Source organism: Anarhichas minor, unplaced genomic scaffold (genome assembly GCF_050575085.1).
Source record: "Anarhichas minor isolate MPS153535 unplaced genomic scaffold, ASM5057508v1 ptg000024l, whole genome shotgun sequence".
Taxonomy (NCBI): domain Eukaryota; kingdom Metazoa; phylum Chordata; class Actinopteri; order Perciformes; family Anarhichadidae; genus Anarhichas; species Anarhichas minor.
This window is the reverse complement of record NW_027466470.1, coordinates 14,814,699-14,833,225: the sequence shown is the minus strand read 5'-3', so window position 1 is coordinate 14,833,225 and position 18,527 is coordinate 14,814,699. Positions and strand designations below refer to the sequence as shown.

Below are 18,527 nucleotides of genomic sequence, written 5' to 3'. Positions count from 1 at the left end.
GGGAGAGAGAGCGAGAGACAGGGATGCAGTAAGGGGGAAAAAACAAGATGAGAAATCAGAGGGAGGCAGAGAAGGCTCACAAATGAGGTGGGCCTCTGAGAAGCCAGGCAATAATAAAAAGTAAAAAAGGTGGGTGTGTGGGACAGAACCATGGTGAGCGGGTCAAACCCATTTACCTCTCTGTGCCATCAGAAGAGGAGGTTGTGGCATAGATGGCGGGGGGCAGGTCTCCAATTCCAGGTCTTAAGTTCCCTGTTAGAATCATCAAACTTAGACAAGTAGCCAATGAACATCTGTGTGTGTGTGTGTGTGTGGGCACAAGTTGACATACCTTTGACAGCGCTAACAACGGCCTCCCATGAAGTACTGATGTATGTCTCTAAAGGTTCATCATCTGCTTTTCTACTATTTAAATATTCCCATGGTAATTGAATTTATCACTCATATTTGTCATCATATGTATGAGCAATATCTTACAAAGTTATTTATCTAAGGACTACAGCAGTAGCGATCAGATGCTTTTATTGTAGCATGACTTATCACCGGCTATACACTTAAATTATGCAGTAGCCCCCCCTGTGGTTATAGCAGCTCATACAGCTTGATTACTGTGCAAGTGCACCAAAGCCAGACACAATTCTACATGGCCAGTTAACACAATATAATTTACACCTCCTCTCCTCTTTATTATAAAGAGTTTATATTACCACATCTTTTTGTATGTGGGGTTTGTATTATCCATTTCCTGCCCTAACGCCTCACTGAGGAAAACACAAGTATCTATCCTTGATTGCTACTCGTTACACTCAAGGGCTAAATGAAGAATGAATGAAGGAGAAAAAGAAAATAATTTGACGCCGGAGGAGAAAGCACCTTTAAAAGTCCACACAGATCATGGTTCTGGAGTGTTTTGATATGACATTCAAGCGGCTGGGTTTTTCTCCCTGCCTCTTTCTGTAGACTCTTAAATACATTTCCACACAGTTATCCCACACTGTGCAGCTGCCTGAACAGGACCCCAACACTGACGGACCCAAACACACAAAAAGTATCGTTCTTTAGGGCCGGGAAGGATTTTAAGTGCTGCAAATTACCAAAGAAATCTGCCCGTTTTGGCTATAAGGCGAACATTTGAAATTCAGTTAAAGGATACCAGGACACGTAACTTGCAGATAACAGCAATTTGCATGCGACCACAAAGTAATTTACATGTGCGTCAGCTTGCAGTGTTGCTATTTTGTTCTGCTCACAAAGTCAGTAATCACTCAAATTGCATATACAACCATTTATGTCCCTAATTAAATTATTTAGCTGTTACTTTGAAAAATCGACTGACTGTAATGGTCTTAACACATGAAAAAATACCGTTGCAAGGCATAAAGCCCAAATCCAGGATTTCCCCATAGCTGTGAGTCTTAGTGTGCCTTTTCACACATGTATCCATCATACTCCAAACAAAGATTGAAATGGTGCTTTATACTTAAATGTTGCACTTTGCTCCTACATTTCACGGGCATTCAACCTCTTAGTTTGGAGCCAAGTTATTAATGCGCCGTGCTCAGCTAATCAGACACATCACTTTTTTTTTTGTGAAGGACATTTCATAAAGCAGTGCATTATTGTTATTAGAGCATCGGCGCTGTGCCCAGTTGGTAGTGCCGGGTTGAGCGGAAGCAGTCATTAAATTTAAATTGAGCAATATTTTTCGTTTGATGCTTCGGGAGCTCATGTAGGGGGGATTCATATTGGCTTGGCACTAGTTGTTTATTTGTTGCATAAACTCAACTTTATTTGCTTCACCCGGATATATGCATTCATCACTGGGACACTTTAATAAACCTGATGCATGACTCTAAATTGCTAACTTATTAGCATCTCATTTACAATACATGTTATTGGTTGAATATAATTTCTAATCTAAAAAGGTAAAACAAAGGTACAGCTGCATTATTCAACCCAGCAATGGTTGGAGGAAAATCAACATGCTTCCACATTAATATAAATGAATACAGGTGTACGGTATGCTTGGAAACAGCTGCATCTTCCATATTCAAAACAGCTCCTACAACATGCAGCTATTCAACACGAGGCTGCAACGTGTATTAATATTCCTGCCCTCCTCCTCTTCAGTTGGTCGGGTTCACCCTCCAACACTTGCCAATCATCCTGCCGTCTACTTTGAAATAGTCTTTAGCCTAAGGCTGAAGTAACCGGTGTATCTAACGCCACCATAGGCTCTGACAGAGGTACAAGACATTGCAGTACAAACAGAAATACCATGTGTTCAGGCATGTTTTTGCAAAAGCATTGTCTGCGACACATTCTGCTGTAACACCTCTTTGTTATTGCTTTCTAACATTTGGGAGCTTGGCATCACAATGTTGGGTCTGGCTGGAGTGCAAGCCTGAGATGTTCAGCATCAAAAAGTTGGCATTTGTAACTATCTTTGAAAATGTACTGTATGTACCTTTTCATTTTTAACAAAAGAAAAAAAGAAAAAAGAAATGAAACATACATTTTATTTCTACTTAATTTCAAAAAGCCAGATAAAGCCAAAATCAGACATTAATGTTGTAATATCGGACCTGATTTGTATACTAATTGCATCACCTTCATTGTCCCTCATTACCATGCAAGAAAGTTGGATTCTCAGGATGTCAAGAGATCACGCAAGAATCGTGGGATCTCATATCACATGAAATCCATCATGTCAGGCTTCAAGTAATGCGTTTGTGTTGGGTAAGCCAGCGCACGGACTGAACAGCGTCCGGTGTCGAGCTACTAGCAGCTACAGGCGTAGCTTAGGTGTGTGCGAGACGACACAGGACGGCGACCCAAAAAAGGTTAGCGTAGCTGCAAGAGCATCAGTAAAATCAGAACTGGAGAGCATTTCTTCATTGGAAGAAGAGCAAAGAATGACAATGAAGGCTTTTCTCGATGGAAAATAAGTTTTCACTCTTCTCCCGACTCGCTTTGGTAGTTTGATTAACAGATGATTCATCCTATCACCTGCCAGTATTTCTTTAAAATACCTGGCCTTTTTCCAAACAGTTTCCAAAGACGGCTTCTCAGATGCTTCTGTGTAACAAACCTTCTGATGGGTCAGGTTAAGCTACTTGCCCAAAGTAAATGGAATATGTTCTAAAAAATCCTGGAATCAGTGAAAAGCATGGATTTATCACAGTAAAGAAACTAGATATTATGTTTCAAGGTGCTTATTGTTGCTGTTTACATTTGTGTATAAAAGGTTTACGAGTGCTTTAATCTCACATGGTGTTTTTCATTCTCATCTTAGATGCCAACGGAATAAGAGAGCACCTCTCCTATTATCCATTCAGTCAAAGACTGGCAAAACAGTTAACTGCATGGCTCCTCTGCCCCTTGTGCTTTGATCTTCCCTTGGCATTCTCGCAGTCTCAACCCCGTTTTCATCGGTGTGCATTAGCTAACAAAAGAGAGTGAAGAGAGGATAGATATCTCCCTGAGAACGGAGAGATCTCCACCTATGGGACTTCAAAGCAGGCTTTGAAGTTGTGCAGGAGACAGCAGCACCCACAGAAGACAGGAGCTGCTCCACTGTCCTACTGCGTCATTAACTCTTGACTGCTATTCAGTCGACTTAGTTATTGAACGAGGTGTGACTCCTCTGTAGTGTTTTCTGCACACTGATTCATTTCTTTGTTAGAAACTAAAATCTTTAAAAGCCAGTCTCAAAACATGTCAAAGTCAAGGAACATACTATCAAAGGATATAGAAATGCAGTGACAGAATTAAAAAACACCCAATTGTTTTCTTTTTTCTCATTAAGGAGCTTATAGAAGAGAGAAGTTTAAAACAGGGCGACTAGCATTGTCTGTCTGTCGGCCAGTGGGTCCACCACCTTTGTCCAGACAAGAAATATCTCAACAATTATTGGATAGCTTGCACTCAAATTTGGTTCAGCCATTCATGGTCCAGATCAACCCAAAATGACTTTGGCGACCCCTCACTTTTCCTCTAGTGCCACCGTGAGGTTCACATTTGTGGTATTGGGTGTAAAAATAAATATTACCATAAAAGAAGAATTGTCATGAGTTTTTAAGTGCCATCATTAAGTCAACGTTTTTATTTGTCCAAATACTTTGGTTTATTACCAAATACCTGTAAACTAATGACATTGTCATTCGTCTCATTAATGGCAAACATGGTTAATTAAATAATACCTGCTAAACATGCAACAGCATGTTAACAATATCATCGTGATCATGCTGATGTCAGCAGAGTCAGTAGAATGGCAGTTACTTATTTACCTGCATTTCTATTATTCTCTAACGATATTTGCGTGGGAGTCTTGTTCTCATTGGGGGTCCAAATCTGAGGTGTCATTTTAATATTTTTTTGTATTTGCTTTTTTCATAATGTGTGTTTCGTCAATCTGTTTTATAGATGCATTGTGTTGGTGCTGCCTCTATTTTCCTGACATCGAACAGAAAGAAATCTCTTATCTAACCTTTGGGCCACACAAAAACAGATCCAGCACCCAGGTACCGCTGGGTTTTGAATAACCTTTGCCATTGCTCTGTGAATGTTTAAGGGTTCTGTTTGAAGTAAAGCCGGAAAATAGCTGAGGTGCCTCCATAAACTAAACCCAGAGGACTACTTTCTTTGACTCTGGTTCCACCTCTACCTTTCTCCCTCCTTCATCTCTACCTTCCTTCCTCTCTCAGTTAAAGCAATAGGGCAGATATCGATTACCTCTGTGAGTGTGTTCAATACCTCGGAGTCATATTCATCTCACCTTCCTCTATCTGACTTACCACATATCCCTGTTTTATCATCAGTATCCCCCGAGGCAATGCATCTCATGCAGAGGTGTTTTCTTCTTTTTAAAGGGAGCGGTTATATTTCTAAAACACAAAATACTATCATAATCGCAGCCAAAAGCCTCAATGACTTTTTTCCACCCTCAAATATTGGTAATTTTTGTGGAAAACGATTGTTTAATCTGCAGAGCTATAGGGGCAGCTCTGCAAAAGGCTTGCAACTAACAATGGAACAACCAAACAAACTCTGCAACATTGCAATGCCCTTATGGTACAGTGCTCCCCCATATCAATGACATATACATGTGATATGGTAAAATCAGACTAAGACATTTTACTAAATCAACCACTAAGACACCAGCCTTACATCCAAAATATGCCGGTATAGGCTCCAGTACCCTGTGACCCTGGTCAGGATGAATGGTATAGAATATGGACAATGGTCACCCAGACATTTGTGTTTTTAAACATCCAGCATTAAGGGATTGTGTGTGTTTGAAGGGATCTATTAAATATGCTGGGATCAAGAAAACCTGGTTGTCCCTCCTAACAAGCAATAAGCCCAGAGAATTAGTAAAGATTTTCTCTCTCATTCTCTCCAAGTCTCTTTCCCACTCAGACCAAAGAGACATAGTTGGTTCAGCCAAGGTGTTGATGAGCCATGCCATCGCAATTAGACCAGCACCAAAAAGCAATCTGTTTTCAACTGTTATCGAAAGAAAATGAGAGTGGAAAGGCAAGACAAACCACAGAGAGGACCAGAGGGAGGTGTTGTTGATAAGCAGTCAACTACTGAACAGAGTCCTCTTAAAGGTGCCACCACACAGTGAAATCATGTTGATTTAAGAAGGCAGTTCATTTTGCCTGTGTACAATTTGCAGTTTTGAATACAGCCCAATAAAACATGTCTAATCTATCAAGGGCATACTCAGCAGGCTGGTCCCTTTGATACGGTGGTATTTTAGCCAGGTAAATCATGCCTCGTTAACTGAAAGACTCTTTTGAAATTGAAAAAAAAAAATGCAGTTAAATATTTCATCATACCAAGTTTCTATTACTTTATTAACCTGAAATGATTCAGTTTAAATTCCTTCATAGTTTCAGCTGTTTTTCAGATAACCCAGCAGACCGTCTAGGACATAGAGCATTCCATTAAGTGCAACACTTTAACAGCTCCATCAATCATTATGCTGATCTGATAGAACTCATCAATCAGAAGCATAACACATTATTTCAATATTTCCACTATACGCTCCGTTTTCTTTTCGACAATAACTCTGATAATTGGCAGAAGGTGAATAGCCCCTCCTTGAAAAGTATCACAAGGTATTTAAGATATAGTGAATATTCATGATAAAGGGACGACGTGTTCTTAACTTTGGCTGGTTGGAAATGTGTCTGCTAAGACTAACAAATACAAAACAAACTGACTATCACCATTTTCCTTCCTATTTCCTGTATGTACAAGTAATGTCCTTGTTTTTTATTCTCAACCTTGGCCGGATTGGGACTGGCAGGATGCGTTTTCATTTATGTATGTGAGTAAAATGAGCCATTTCCACTTTGGCCTTGACTAAGGTCTCAATAGATTATAAACCTTCAGAAGTAGACTAAAGATGTGCTCACCGTATGCACTGAAATTAATTAGATACTTATTCTGGATGGTTGCCACTGCACTTCTGTGAGTGTGTTTTTTTAATTTTTCCTGACCTCCTGGCAGAGTGGAATAACAACTAGACCATTTTGCATTCACAGCTTTGCTAGCTGTCATAGAAAGGCCACAAATGCACATTTTAAAAAGGCAAAGGACAGGTTAAAACATCTATACAAAACACACTCACACACCATGCATACACTGATATCTCTTGTTAAGAAGCACCCAGTGTCTGAAGCCCCAAACTACCCAACACAATATGCTCTATTTTCAACTTTGCCTGTGTCCGTCATGTTGTTTATTCACAAGTAATACAGCAAAAACTAGTATAAAATCAGTTATCATAGTATTGTTGATACTATACATGTCTTGCTAGTATTAACCCTACCTCCCTGAATCATCTACCAAACTAATTGATATTTTGGAGAGCGTAAATTGAGACTGTATTGAAGGAAATGAATCACGCTTGCCCCAGTTAACACTTTGCTTGATTTGCACTTAGTGGGACCTCAGAAAGCCACCACCTTGAAGTGTCAACACAGCGGCACTTCGTACCAACGCTGAAGCCTAAACAACGCTTGTCACCTTCCTTTCAGACTATGCAATCAGTCTGTTCTTGAATGATACAGCAGCCTTTTAAAAAATAACTCATGTGCTGGTTTATAGTAGCTCATATTTTGAGTCTGCCATGAATAAATAATGCAAGGCTTTTATGACAGTGACAGCGAGGAGTCAAGCCATGGTTGAGGGGAGAATGGAAAGAGTGTATGTATGTGTGTTTGAGAACAATACAGAGGAGGAATCTTTGTGTCTGTGTGTGTGCGTGCGTGCGTGCGTGTGTGTTTAGTAGATGCAGCTGGACTGGATGTATTATTGATGTGCTGTTAGCACTCCCTGGGAGTCGCAGTCTCATCAGAGTTTGCCAGGGGATTAACAGACTCAAAAAAGCAAACCAGGGAAACAGGGGAAAGGCACAGAGCCTATCCCTCATCCGAGTCCCATCCTCCCTCCTCTCCCTCACAGGAATGAGCCATCAATTAAAGACAAACGGCATTATCTTCATTTGAGACATCTGGCCGGGTCCAACACAGTGGAATTATTGATTAGTTTTGATTTTATCTAACGGCCTGCTACTGTGGTACAGTTTTCAAAATGACACCACATTTGTAATGACTTTCCACATGATTACACAGTTGGCACAGCTCTGAGATGGTTGACCATTTCTAGTTGTATGTGTCTGCCTTTCCTGTTTACTAAATCTCTCAAACAGCCACACACCATGGCTTCACACACACACATAAAACAGTGATCTACATGTCCAGTCAGCGTATCAGTGAAGAGCTGCATTTTCCATCCTTCCTGTCATCCTCCGTTATGGTTTCATTAGGCCGGGGAGAAGCACAGCCCGCGGACAGAACACTATTCCTTTTCTAACTCGACCAATCAAAGCTAGACAGAGCACCACAGAAACTCATACATCCACTTCGCTCTCTCATTTCACTTTCATACTGTGCTCATTTGTCTTCCACAAATGCTGTCAATTTATGTTTGCATTTTTATTTTACATAAAAATAGAACTGACTGCATACAAAACATCTAGATGTATTGTATTCCTTTGGTGGTAAACACTATATTGAGTGAGAAAAAAACTGTTGCAATTCACAACAAGAATAGGAGTCTGCAGGCCATGCTAGCATCTCTGTGAGGCTGAGCTTAGGCACAGCAGTGCTTTGAGCTAAATACTAACGTCAGTATATTCTCACATGCTCACAATGACAATCACAGTACTGCTGTTTAGAAGGTATAATGTTCACCATGTTTACCATCTTATACAAGTGTGTTAGAATGAACAAAACACGAACTACAACTACTGTAAATGAGAACACGATTATGATCATTATCTCACAGTAGAGCTAGAGGAAAAGTCAAAAGATCACCAAAGTCAGTCAGGTTCATCCTCTGGGCATCGTAGATGTCTGTAAAAATATTTCATGGCAATCCATCCGACAGTTGTATATTATTACTATTTCAGTCTGGACAAAAGTGGAGGACTGAACGATCGGCATTCCCTAGAGCCATACTGCTCGAATTTCTCTTCTCTGAGTTATCATGAGGAGGCGGATCTGTTTAAGTACACTGGCGATGACATTCGCACAGAATTTGTGCATCTGATGAGAGACTATAAGTGCTAGTTCACAATTTACTATCTTAACTAGTATTAAACATTATTACAAGTTATTGTTTTAGGATAATAACCTACTTGAAATGTATGTGTGTGTGTGTATATATGTGTACAAACGCAAAAAGAAACAGATGTTTTGTCCATGGTTGTGTTTGTATGTGTGCGTGTGTGCGTAAAGCTCAGAGATGTCTCAGCGCAGCAGGAGAAATACGTTCAGTGTGGGGGCACCTTCAGAGGGTTGACGGAAAAGGCAGATCTCAGCCTCCTGCCAGGCCCAGGCCCAAGTAAGCTGGGAAGAAGGAAAGACTTTAGAAGGAAGGGTTCAGTGCCGGGAATCCTCCCTGAACCCACATTAAAGACTGACGATGCCAGACCGCACCAGCCTTGAAGATCAAATAGAGCGAAGATGCAAGCTGTGAACCAAGAAGCTTCTGCAATGCCAGTGCTTAATTATTGACATTTCCAGCGCTGCAAGTCAGTTTTGTCAACTCAGCAAGAGAAAATACACTTACATTTTGCTTTAACCCAATTAGTTTCATCAGTCCAAGGCTTGTCCTCACTGCAGCATGATGAGCAAGCGGTAAATAAAGAACTCCAGTGCTACTGGATGAAAGATGCCGACGTTATATCTACATATACTTTGAAACTACAAATAAACAAATCGGTGGAGTTTCAGGAATAAATGCATATATTTTTGTTATGACAGGGACAGACTGACATTAATGGAATACTTATAATGCCTGCAATTTTCAGAGTGCAAACATCTAGTCCCAAACATGTACTTTCAAATGTGCAAAATACCCAGTGTCCATTTTAGGGACAATTGCAAGTAGTTGTCTTATGATTTTAGTGTGAAACAAGGGGTCTCAGACCCCCGAAACCCCCCCGTATTTAGCACACTGCTTTGACTCCTCGATAAGCTATACTCTCAGTCAGTCTGAGCACTTACGAGATATCAACCTTTGTGAAACAACCCCCTCTTATGAATTATTAAAACAGCAGTGTCAGAGCCTTGGACACTATCGATACAATTCAATTGCCTCTGTCCTTTTGACTGACAGCTGACAAGTGTTTTCGTCACGGTCTCGGGTCTAAGAAGCCCACATTTCTGGGCACCATAATCCTAATATAATTATCTGTGTGCACTGTAAAAGCCTGTTGCACTCTAAAGCAAATCACATTAACGTGCAGGGGGTTTTAGACATTTGCCTTTATCCCACCAAGCAGGCACAGCATGTGGCCAGCTCATGTGTCATTTCCTATAGACTGCAATCTGACTGACACCCAGGGAGACGGGGGTTTCATAGCGCTGCTGCTTTTCCAGCTGAGAGCACTGGGAAATGGAGCTGTGTCGCTGAACTTCGGTTCTACAACCATGTTTGCAGCAGAAGGGAAATGTATTACTTCAAAAATGTTTAAAGTCCACGGCTAATAGGGCACTAACAGAGAAGGTCAAGCAGCAGGATACATATAATGTACTCCAATGATGAATGTAGAGTTTTTCGACGATTTCACGGCCATGAACCTTCTGCTCAGACCTTGTTTCCTACACAATTAAAAGCCAAAAGCGAACATGCAGATGCTGGTTTTGATCGTAGACAGTTAACCCCAAATGACCACAACTGTAGGGGTTCCTCGACTGTGGAGCCACAGGCAGGTTGGGTTGTGGAGTTGCAACATAGCATAGACTGGCATGACAACACAGTAATGTATAACTGTGGTAAGTTACTTTAAATGCATACGGAAGTGGATCAATTTCCAAATGAGAAACCAGGTGTGATGAGGAAATGTGAATGATCAGTGCCTTCCTCCTCTATCAAACTTATATTAGAATCTCTATTACTGTATATTGTCCAGGAAGAGAAGCTACTTGTCCTTCCCTGATCAGCCTCTGTGTGTGTAGACATGCTGAAAGGGATCTTATAAATCTCTGAAGACAGCTGTGAGCAACCCTCTGAGCTTGCACAAGCTGATGAGCTGGCCGCCTTGCAGTTTGCTTACTAAGCACACAGGGACATGGACAATGTCTCTCTCACCATGGTCAATTTGTTGGCCAAATATCTACAACAAACTAAAACCTATGCAGTGATTTTATTCAGTGATTTCACTCCACCTTCTCCAGAAACTCCTAGACCTCAATGTAAATGAAAACCCCATTCATATGATCAAAGCATTCCTAAACAATCATCCACACAGTGTAGTGTTAAGTTTTCCTGGGTGGATGGTTTCATACTATGGCTGTACTACAATCAGTCAGACAGCATTCACATGTTTATTCTCAATGTTTGTCCATGGTTTAACAACCTTAGCACACAAGTTGTGCAAACCAGTTATTGCCGGAACTTTTAAACTGCTGAGAAAATATTAGCCTAGACAGAAAAGGCTGCTGTCAGACTTACACAATGCAACTGCTTAGATGCCTCAGGTAGTGAGTGACAGTTGTCATATTGTCCATAAGGATACGCTGTAAGAGATCCTTTATCCCTACAGCAGTCAGTGATCTGAGCAAAAAGCAGGTTATCTTGATTTACTGACATATGGATTTAGGAGTGAGGGTAAGAAGGCAGGTGTCTACGGTCACTGTTATGTTCTATTTTCATGCATATACTGTTATAACACTACTGTCCCTGAAATGAGACTGAGTGCATATTTCCAGCCATAATAAGACTTAAAATTTCTCTTCTATAATAAGAAAAAAGTTTCAAAAATGCAATATCTTTAAGTACAAAGACCTTTTTAGTGACCTTTGTGGCTGTGCTTTACTGTAGTAATTGAATGCGTTGTTAAAATATAATAAGTTGTTAGCCCTATAAATCAAATTAATCTTTGGAGTTAAACACATTCAGAGACAATTTTGCCCCCCCCTCTCCACGGGAATCCCCCTACGGACGTTGCTGCCAAGAATTATTCAAACTATTATTATTTGAAGTCATTCAAAACAAGTGATGTGATCAGAAACACGTGTAATGTTCAACAATCTCAATCATCTCTTAATACACTTAAGACTTAAGACTGCAGGATTCAACAAGTATCATTTAAAAGCCAGGATCGGAGTGCTGACAAAATTCTTCCATTGTCCGTGGACGATATCTTGAATGGCAGTGGTGCACATTTGTGGTTCAGTCTGCTACGAGTCAAATCAATACAGATACAGTACAAAGGTAAGTACTGGATTCTCCCTGTGTGACTTTTACTTTTCCCACCACCAACACATCTAGCAGAATAAATGGAGCATTTTCACAGAGAAAATGGCAACCTTCAGCATAGTCTTTGTTAGTCTTACTTTGTCACTCAATTTCTTTGAACTTGTATCACCTCACGGTAAGAATAGCTCATGCTTCTAGAGACGGCTACATCCATTTGTTGTAGTGGAGGAGTTCAACAACTGACCTGCTACCAATTTTGATCCGTCAGTCATACAATTTGAGGGAATAACTGTGGTGTATTATCCCCAAGCTGTAAATGGCTGAGGAAATAACGTGTGTGAAACATCCTTTTCATGCGTCTTGTGGTGACTTTTCAACCATTACTGGCGTCCGGTAACTCAGTCATGCTAACCGCATGCTTGGTGATATTAGAGCTATGTCTAATTAAGTCACTAACCCCAAATCTGATAGTAACACAACAAAACATAAAAAAAATCTGTATAACCCTGTACTGACAACTGACTTTTATTACACATATTATTAAGTTCTATAAAAGTATTCATGCTGTAAAAGGTTTAATCGCAGAATACATATAGTATGTTTCCATCATGACATTTACTGGTACAATCGACTGTTGCTATTGTTCTTTACCACAAAACAGCCACCACAACTAATTATAGAATATGTGGGCTTCAGTGTGAGTCATGACAGTACAGCACGCATTTGTCTTTATCTTCTATTTTCATCCATTTTGTCGTCCTCCTGAAAAAGAAAAGAAGAAAAAAAACTTACAAGAACCTCTCAAACTGTCAGACCTTAGTGACCTCTGTCCATGCCAAACTGTTTATCCTGCATCTGCATCAGCTTAACCTTGTCCGTCTCCTGCCTTATTACCAACTCTGCTTATTCCATACATTACTAGTGCATGCAGATGGAGAATGTTCAGCAAACTCAGTCAGGCATAACTAATCACTCTTGCAGATTGGTTCCCGATTTTGACAGGTAGCTCTGGTGGCTGGAGTGTATGATTATGTGCATAAATATCAGTGTTTGCACAGGTTGCCATTGTCCGAACCGGTCTCCAAAAACAGACTCAGAGGCAAGGTCATGACACTAACCCTCATTTTCCCCCACCTGCTGGACATGTGCTTTAAGTTTCTCAAAAACATTATGACAAGTATTCTGAAATAAGTTTTTTTTCCCCTGGGGCAAACCTCCGTCCTCTCCTCTTACAAACAAAGCCTTTTAGTGTTTTATATTTGGCATTTCATTTCAGCCGCAGACCAATAATCCAGCAATTTCATTAATTCTCAGATATCTGGAGTGGAATAGTAGAAGAAATGTAACTAAAAGCATTTAATCGTATTTCTTTGAAGAGTTGATTTGATTAGTCTCACATAGTAATTGTTGAAGGACGATTTGTCCCGACTATTTCCCCACAAACATTCCAACCCGGACACAGATAGAGTAGAGTTGTTGTCGTCAATGCCTTTCGATACAAAATGCAGACTGTTGCTGCCTCATTTTGAAGCAGTGAAGCTATTCCAAGGGGAGACATTAGTCTGCAACTCAGTTTTTCACTGCAGAGTGTGACTCCTCTTAGAATGGCTCCAGCCTGACAATTCAATCCACTGTTGGTTTTCATGCACTGAGCCTGGCAGCATAACCACATCTGAATGCATGAAGCGGTCTATGCATCCCTGACTGTAAATGAGGCCCAGACATTGTTGTACATCACATAAAGACCACTGGGGGAAAGCTCGGGTTTCAATTATTAAAATGCACGGGGAATTTCTGAGGTGTCGTACTTTTTTGTAAGGAAAAACTTACAAAAAAAAAAGGCACGGTGTCTTCCTGTTATGTTGCTGGTTTAAATTGACCCGTTTCAATTTCTTACACCAAGAAAGAATTTTCCTCTCAACATTGCACCTTCTAAGTGGGATGAACTTTTAAAAAGGAAATAAATAATATTTTGAACATAGAAAACCTCATCTTGATATGACAGAGATCATCTTTGAGTCAATTTGACCCAGTAGTGGGTCCATCTGCACAATATAAAAAAAGATTTTCCTTTTACTGACTTCTAAATTCCTCCTCTTTTCTCTTTCACCAAACATCTACAACAGCAGTCCATTTTTTGTGAGATTTCCATCTTCCCTTCACTTGCAAAATAGATAGAGGAGCAAATGTAATGACTACTAATGTAGTCATTACACATCATTTCACTCCCTCCACCTAATTCATGCGCCACTAGATGAATCAGGAGTAAAAGGTTGAGTTCTCCCAATGCCTTAAGGTAAATGAAAAAGTGCAAGAATTTGTTGGTCAGCTGACCATAGAGCTGGTTAGTCACATGGCACTGGGATTAAACAGTGAGTCACCTCATGTTGTCCACCCGTGATTACAGCTGATCTGCAATTTTGAGCAAACTGATCATTTTTTTGCAGTTCAAAGCATAGCTGCCTTATATTATTGATATTATCAAGCTGTAAATAATCTAACCTGGGTGTATCAACATCTGTGTTAAAAAAAAAAAAAAGGTTTGTCATCATCCTTACATTTCCACGACACCTACTCAAATACACATTTTTCTCACTTACACAAGCTCCTCGCTATCACAATACTGCCAATTTACTGTGCCGTATGAATTTAAGTTTGTGTGGAACCAAACTGCACATTGCAAATCCAATTTCCTCATCCATCACTCTAGTAAATGACAATTTTCATGACACAACAATATGACTTAACACACTGCAAAGACCACAGTCAACAGCCAGCCGATATGCACATGCCAATATGCACATATACTGTTCCTGCATGAGAGGAAATAATATAAAGAAAAGAATATAATATAATATAAAGAAAAGAAAACGAGCCAAGCATCTTCAAACCTAATTCAACAGTAACATATTTAATTGCAATTTTAACATAAAAGGAGAATTTTGCTTTGATTTGCTTTAAACTGACAATCCAAGATTTTCTGCTCGAATGCGAAGGAAAGAAAAGGCAGAGGCAACAAATAAGAAAAAATTGCATGAAATCCCTAATTCACTATAGACCGAACAGTCAGTCAGAGAATTCTCTCTCACACGAATTGCCTCTGGACTCCATTCAGCATGCTGAATTGGCTGAATTGCCGTTAAAGGGCCTAGAGAACACTACATAAATGGTTGGCCTCACACGGCCTAATGGCAACGCTTAACTGTGGTTTGTTGTGTCAGGGCCAAGGATATATTCAGAAAACTGTGTTCCAAAATGGTGCCCTGTTCATTCCTTTGAAAGAAGCTCAAATATGCTAAAAAACGGTTGTCAGGCTCCCGCAGGTTTCTACCTTGTTGACTTCCTGCCCGGTCCCCACACTCACTTTTCAAATTGTATTGGACCAAATGGATGGAAATCATACACATTTTGGTGTGTTTGTGATGCCCAAAAGTGTACTCATCATCGTACAGCCTTTCATTTTGTAGTGATTGTGTATGTGATATGATATTGGGAAAGTGTAATAGCAAGTGTGGCCACTACACCAAAAATGAAGTCATAGCCCAGCACTCTTTCCTGGGGCTCGGCCAGGGCATTAGGGATTAGGATTATAAATTGGGAATAAAAATATTCAATGTAGGTTCTCACAAAGATTGTAATACGACCCTGCGTGTGTGTGCGTGTGTGTATGTGTGTGTGTGTTATGGGAAATCTATAAAAGCAAAGCAATAGCACTCTGGCAAAACCTGATTAGGTTTGAGCTGAGCTCAGAAATCAGAATTAATTTAAAAAGATGCTCCAGCTTTCTACCATTACCTGAGGCAGGGCCATTAAGTTAAGAAATAGCTCCACGAGCACGGCTCCTCTAAACTAAGCTGATACAGGCTTTGTATTGGTTGCTAGTGCACCACTGCTGTGAGGTTCCGATATGTGAAGCAATTAACATCCACAGCAGTATCATGAGGAGCATTGTTCATTGTCATGGTCTCTGAATGCAGGTAATATGCTGTCGAGCTAAAAGGGAAATTACTCAGGCTTTAGTGACTACGTCGAAACATGAGAATTCATTCTATAGACATTCTCTCTTTTAAGCAATCAATAATTTGCTCAATTGTAGTCCAAGGTTGTACGTTTTAAAAGTTAGTCATTAGGGACTAATGGGTATTCATTTCTCTCTGCCAGTCATTCATTAGCCAAGCTGGGTGTGTCTGCATGTATGCATGCCTGAATCCACATATGAACTACATGCACTGTAAGCATGTGTGCTTTTGTGCTTTGGCATGCAGTGACATATTTACATTCTCCTATTTCCCCTCAGGAGCAGTGTTTAAGAGAGACATACTCCTTTGTACTTGAACAAAAGCTCCAATGGGAGTTGTGCTTTAAGCAATTCTCTCTTATCTTCTTTTACCCTTTATGATGGCACGTAGGGTGACATTTTCATTTTGCTAAACTTACCCAAGAAGTACAAGAAGGCAGCTGCCTTTCACAACCAGAAAGATCCATAAAAAAGGTTAGCGGTAACCATTAAAAGGTGACACTGTGTTATTTATTTAATGACGTTACTTGAGAGCGCCTCAATTCAGTAATATGCGACAGTCATGGTTCACTAATGGAGGACTGAAGCTGTGTCAACAACCTAAGTCCTGTGCTTAGCCAAGGGCAGTTTGCCTTTGGAGTGGACGGTCTTGAATAGGAGCATAGGTGTCGATATTGTAATCGAAAATATTTTTCTTGTGAATGCCTGGATACTCACTTACTCTACCAAGCAGTATTCATCATACAGCCTTTGAATACCTGTGGGCTTAAGCAGACATATATTTTGAGCAGTGAGTCCACATATCGACTAGCCTTAAAATGAAGCTCAATAAGCCGGCTTTTACTCCAAAAGATTCGTGATATTCAAAATCAATCGGTTCAACTTCTCAGATAGAAAATCTTGTTTGGATGGATGAGAGATAGCCGTTGATGGGACAAAGGAGGATATTCTGCCAATCCCGGGATTCCCTTTTTGTTTTAGTTAGTTTAACAAACATGAAAGAAATGTCCATCTCCCATGGACATCCGACAGTGTGATGTCCCACAGGCCATATCATCACAGTCCTTGCACTGTCTCAAATCAGCGCCAGCGTTATGCCCAGAAGGTTTCTATTCCAGAGAAATGTACATTCAGCAATATGTTATATATCTCTTCTGCAAGATAGTCCAGATGTGGGCTCCTGACAGATCATTACCATTAAGTACAAAACGTATCCTTTCATATGGAAATGTATTAAAATCTTTCTATACGACAAGGTAGCAGAGGGGTTACCTAGCTCCATTTTAGCGGAATACATTTTCCTGCCAGAGGCAATAATTTATCAAGCAATTCATATTTCATAGAGGGAACTGACATCTATATAAGGTATATTCAGCATGGGGAGTCAGAGACCTTTCCTAATCTTGATCATAAAAAAAACTTCTGAGCTAGCAATTCCAAAATGTAACTACATTTAAACTGCCATTAATCTTAATCTTAATCTACTGCAAATCACTGTCCAAGAAACCCGGTAATGGGGTATAATGTCTGACCCACCACTGGATTCCAGATTGCTTGTGTATTCCAGCATAATTGGCCTTGTCGCAGGTGTGAAAGTCTGAAAGGGTATTTCCCCTTTTGGATGTTTGACAAAAAATAATGATATTTGATATGAAGGTCAACTTTGAACATTATTTATATATAATCACGTCTTGTGGGCAACTGAACTATCATCCTGTCAACTTAGCAAACTCCATCCGTTGAGGAAGGACGCTTGTTTTGTGCACGAAAGCTTCAAAAAAAGGTTAATCTTGCATTAAGTTTTTTATATCGTCAAACTACCTGAAATTTGACAAACTGGAAGCAAATGTGTGTTGGAACGTTCCCAAATTCCACTAAGATAAATGACTGACCCCGATGAACGACAATTACTTCGCTCTGAGTTTTGTAGAGACAATTATTATTACAAAATTTAGCCTAACACTGTCTCGAACATGCATTCAGTACATTAAAAACCATACAAATGCTGGCTACATCATTAATTGTAACATTGCTCTGACAATTCCCGGCACCTCCAACCGTCACTGAGTTTCACATAAAATAATGTGTCAGTTTGAGTGCCTTCAGTGGCTTTTATGTCAGGAATGATCACAAGATCTCTTATTCCCTCCTGAATGGAGCTGTTTGTTTAAACCGGTTCAGAATGCTTCAGAGGAATTTCAGAAAGACCATTTAACATCCTCATTACGTTGATCTCTCCTGGCAGAGCGAGAGACTGAATGTGACGGAGGAAAAATAAGGGAGCCTAAAGTTAAATGAAGAAGAGTAGACGTGTGATGTGGTTGTGTGTGGTAGGTGGGTTCAGAGTGTGGAGTGAATGTTGAGTGAGATGGAGTGAGAGCGAGAAAAGTTGTGGAACAGCAAATTTGCAGTTAGCTAATGAGCGTACCAAGGGGCACATTAGTTATTTATTTCCTGAGCTTGTTTCGTTAAGAGAAGGGCACACCAATTAGCTTTGAGGAGATGGCATCCCTTTAAGTGCCCTTGTGCTCAGCAACACAAGAGCCCTGTCTGAAATGCTAAACAACCTGTAGGGCCTGGCGGGGGGGGGGGGGGAAGAGGGAAATGGCGTTGGACGTGTTACACGGCGCGACATCCCTAAAACGGCATGGCCAGCTGGAGCTACATTGTGTGGAAGCTAGAGAAAGAGATAGAAGCTGGCTTGAAATCCTCCGTAGCTCAAAAA

The 18,527-nt window shown here is 40.3% G+C and overlaps 1 protein-coding gene across 1 annotated transcript in view; it reads left to right on the top strand.

Moving 5' to 3' along the window:
• LOC142956052 (zonadhesin-like) overlaps positions 1 to 18,527 on the top strand; it is a 152,296-nt gene that overhangs the window by 26,919 nt on the left and 106,850 nt on the right. Inside the window, exon 3 of the mRNA XM_076097352.1 lies at positions 8,817 to 8,922. Within this exon, the coding sequence (XP_075953467.1) occupies positions 8,817 to 8,922 (106 nt within the window). The remainder of the gene's footprint in view (positions 1 to 8,816; positions 8,923 to 18,527) is intronic.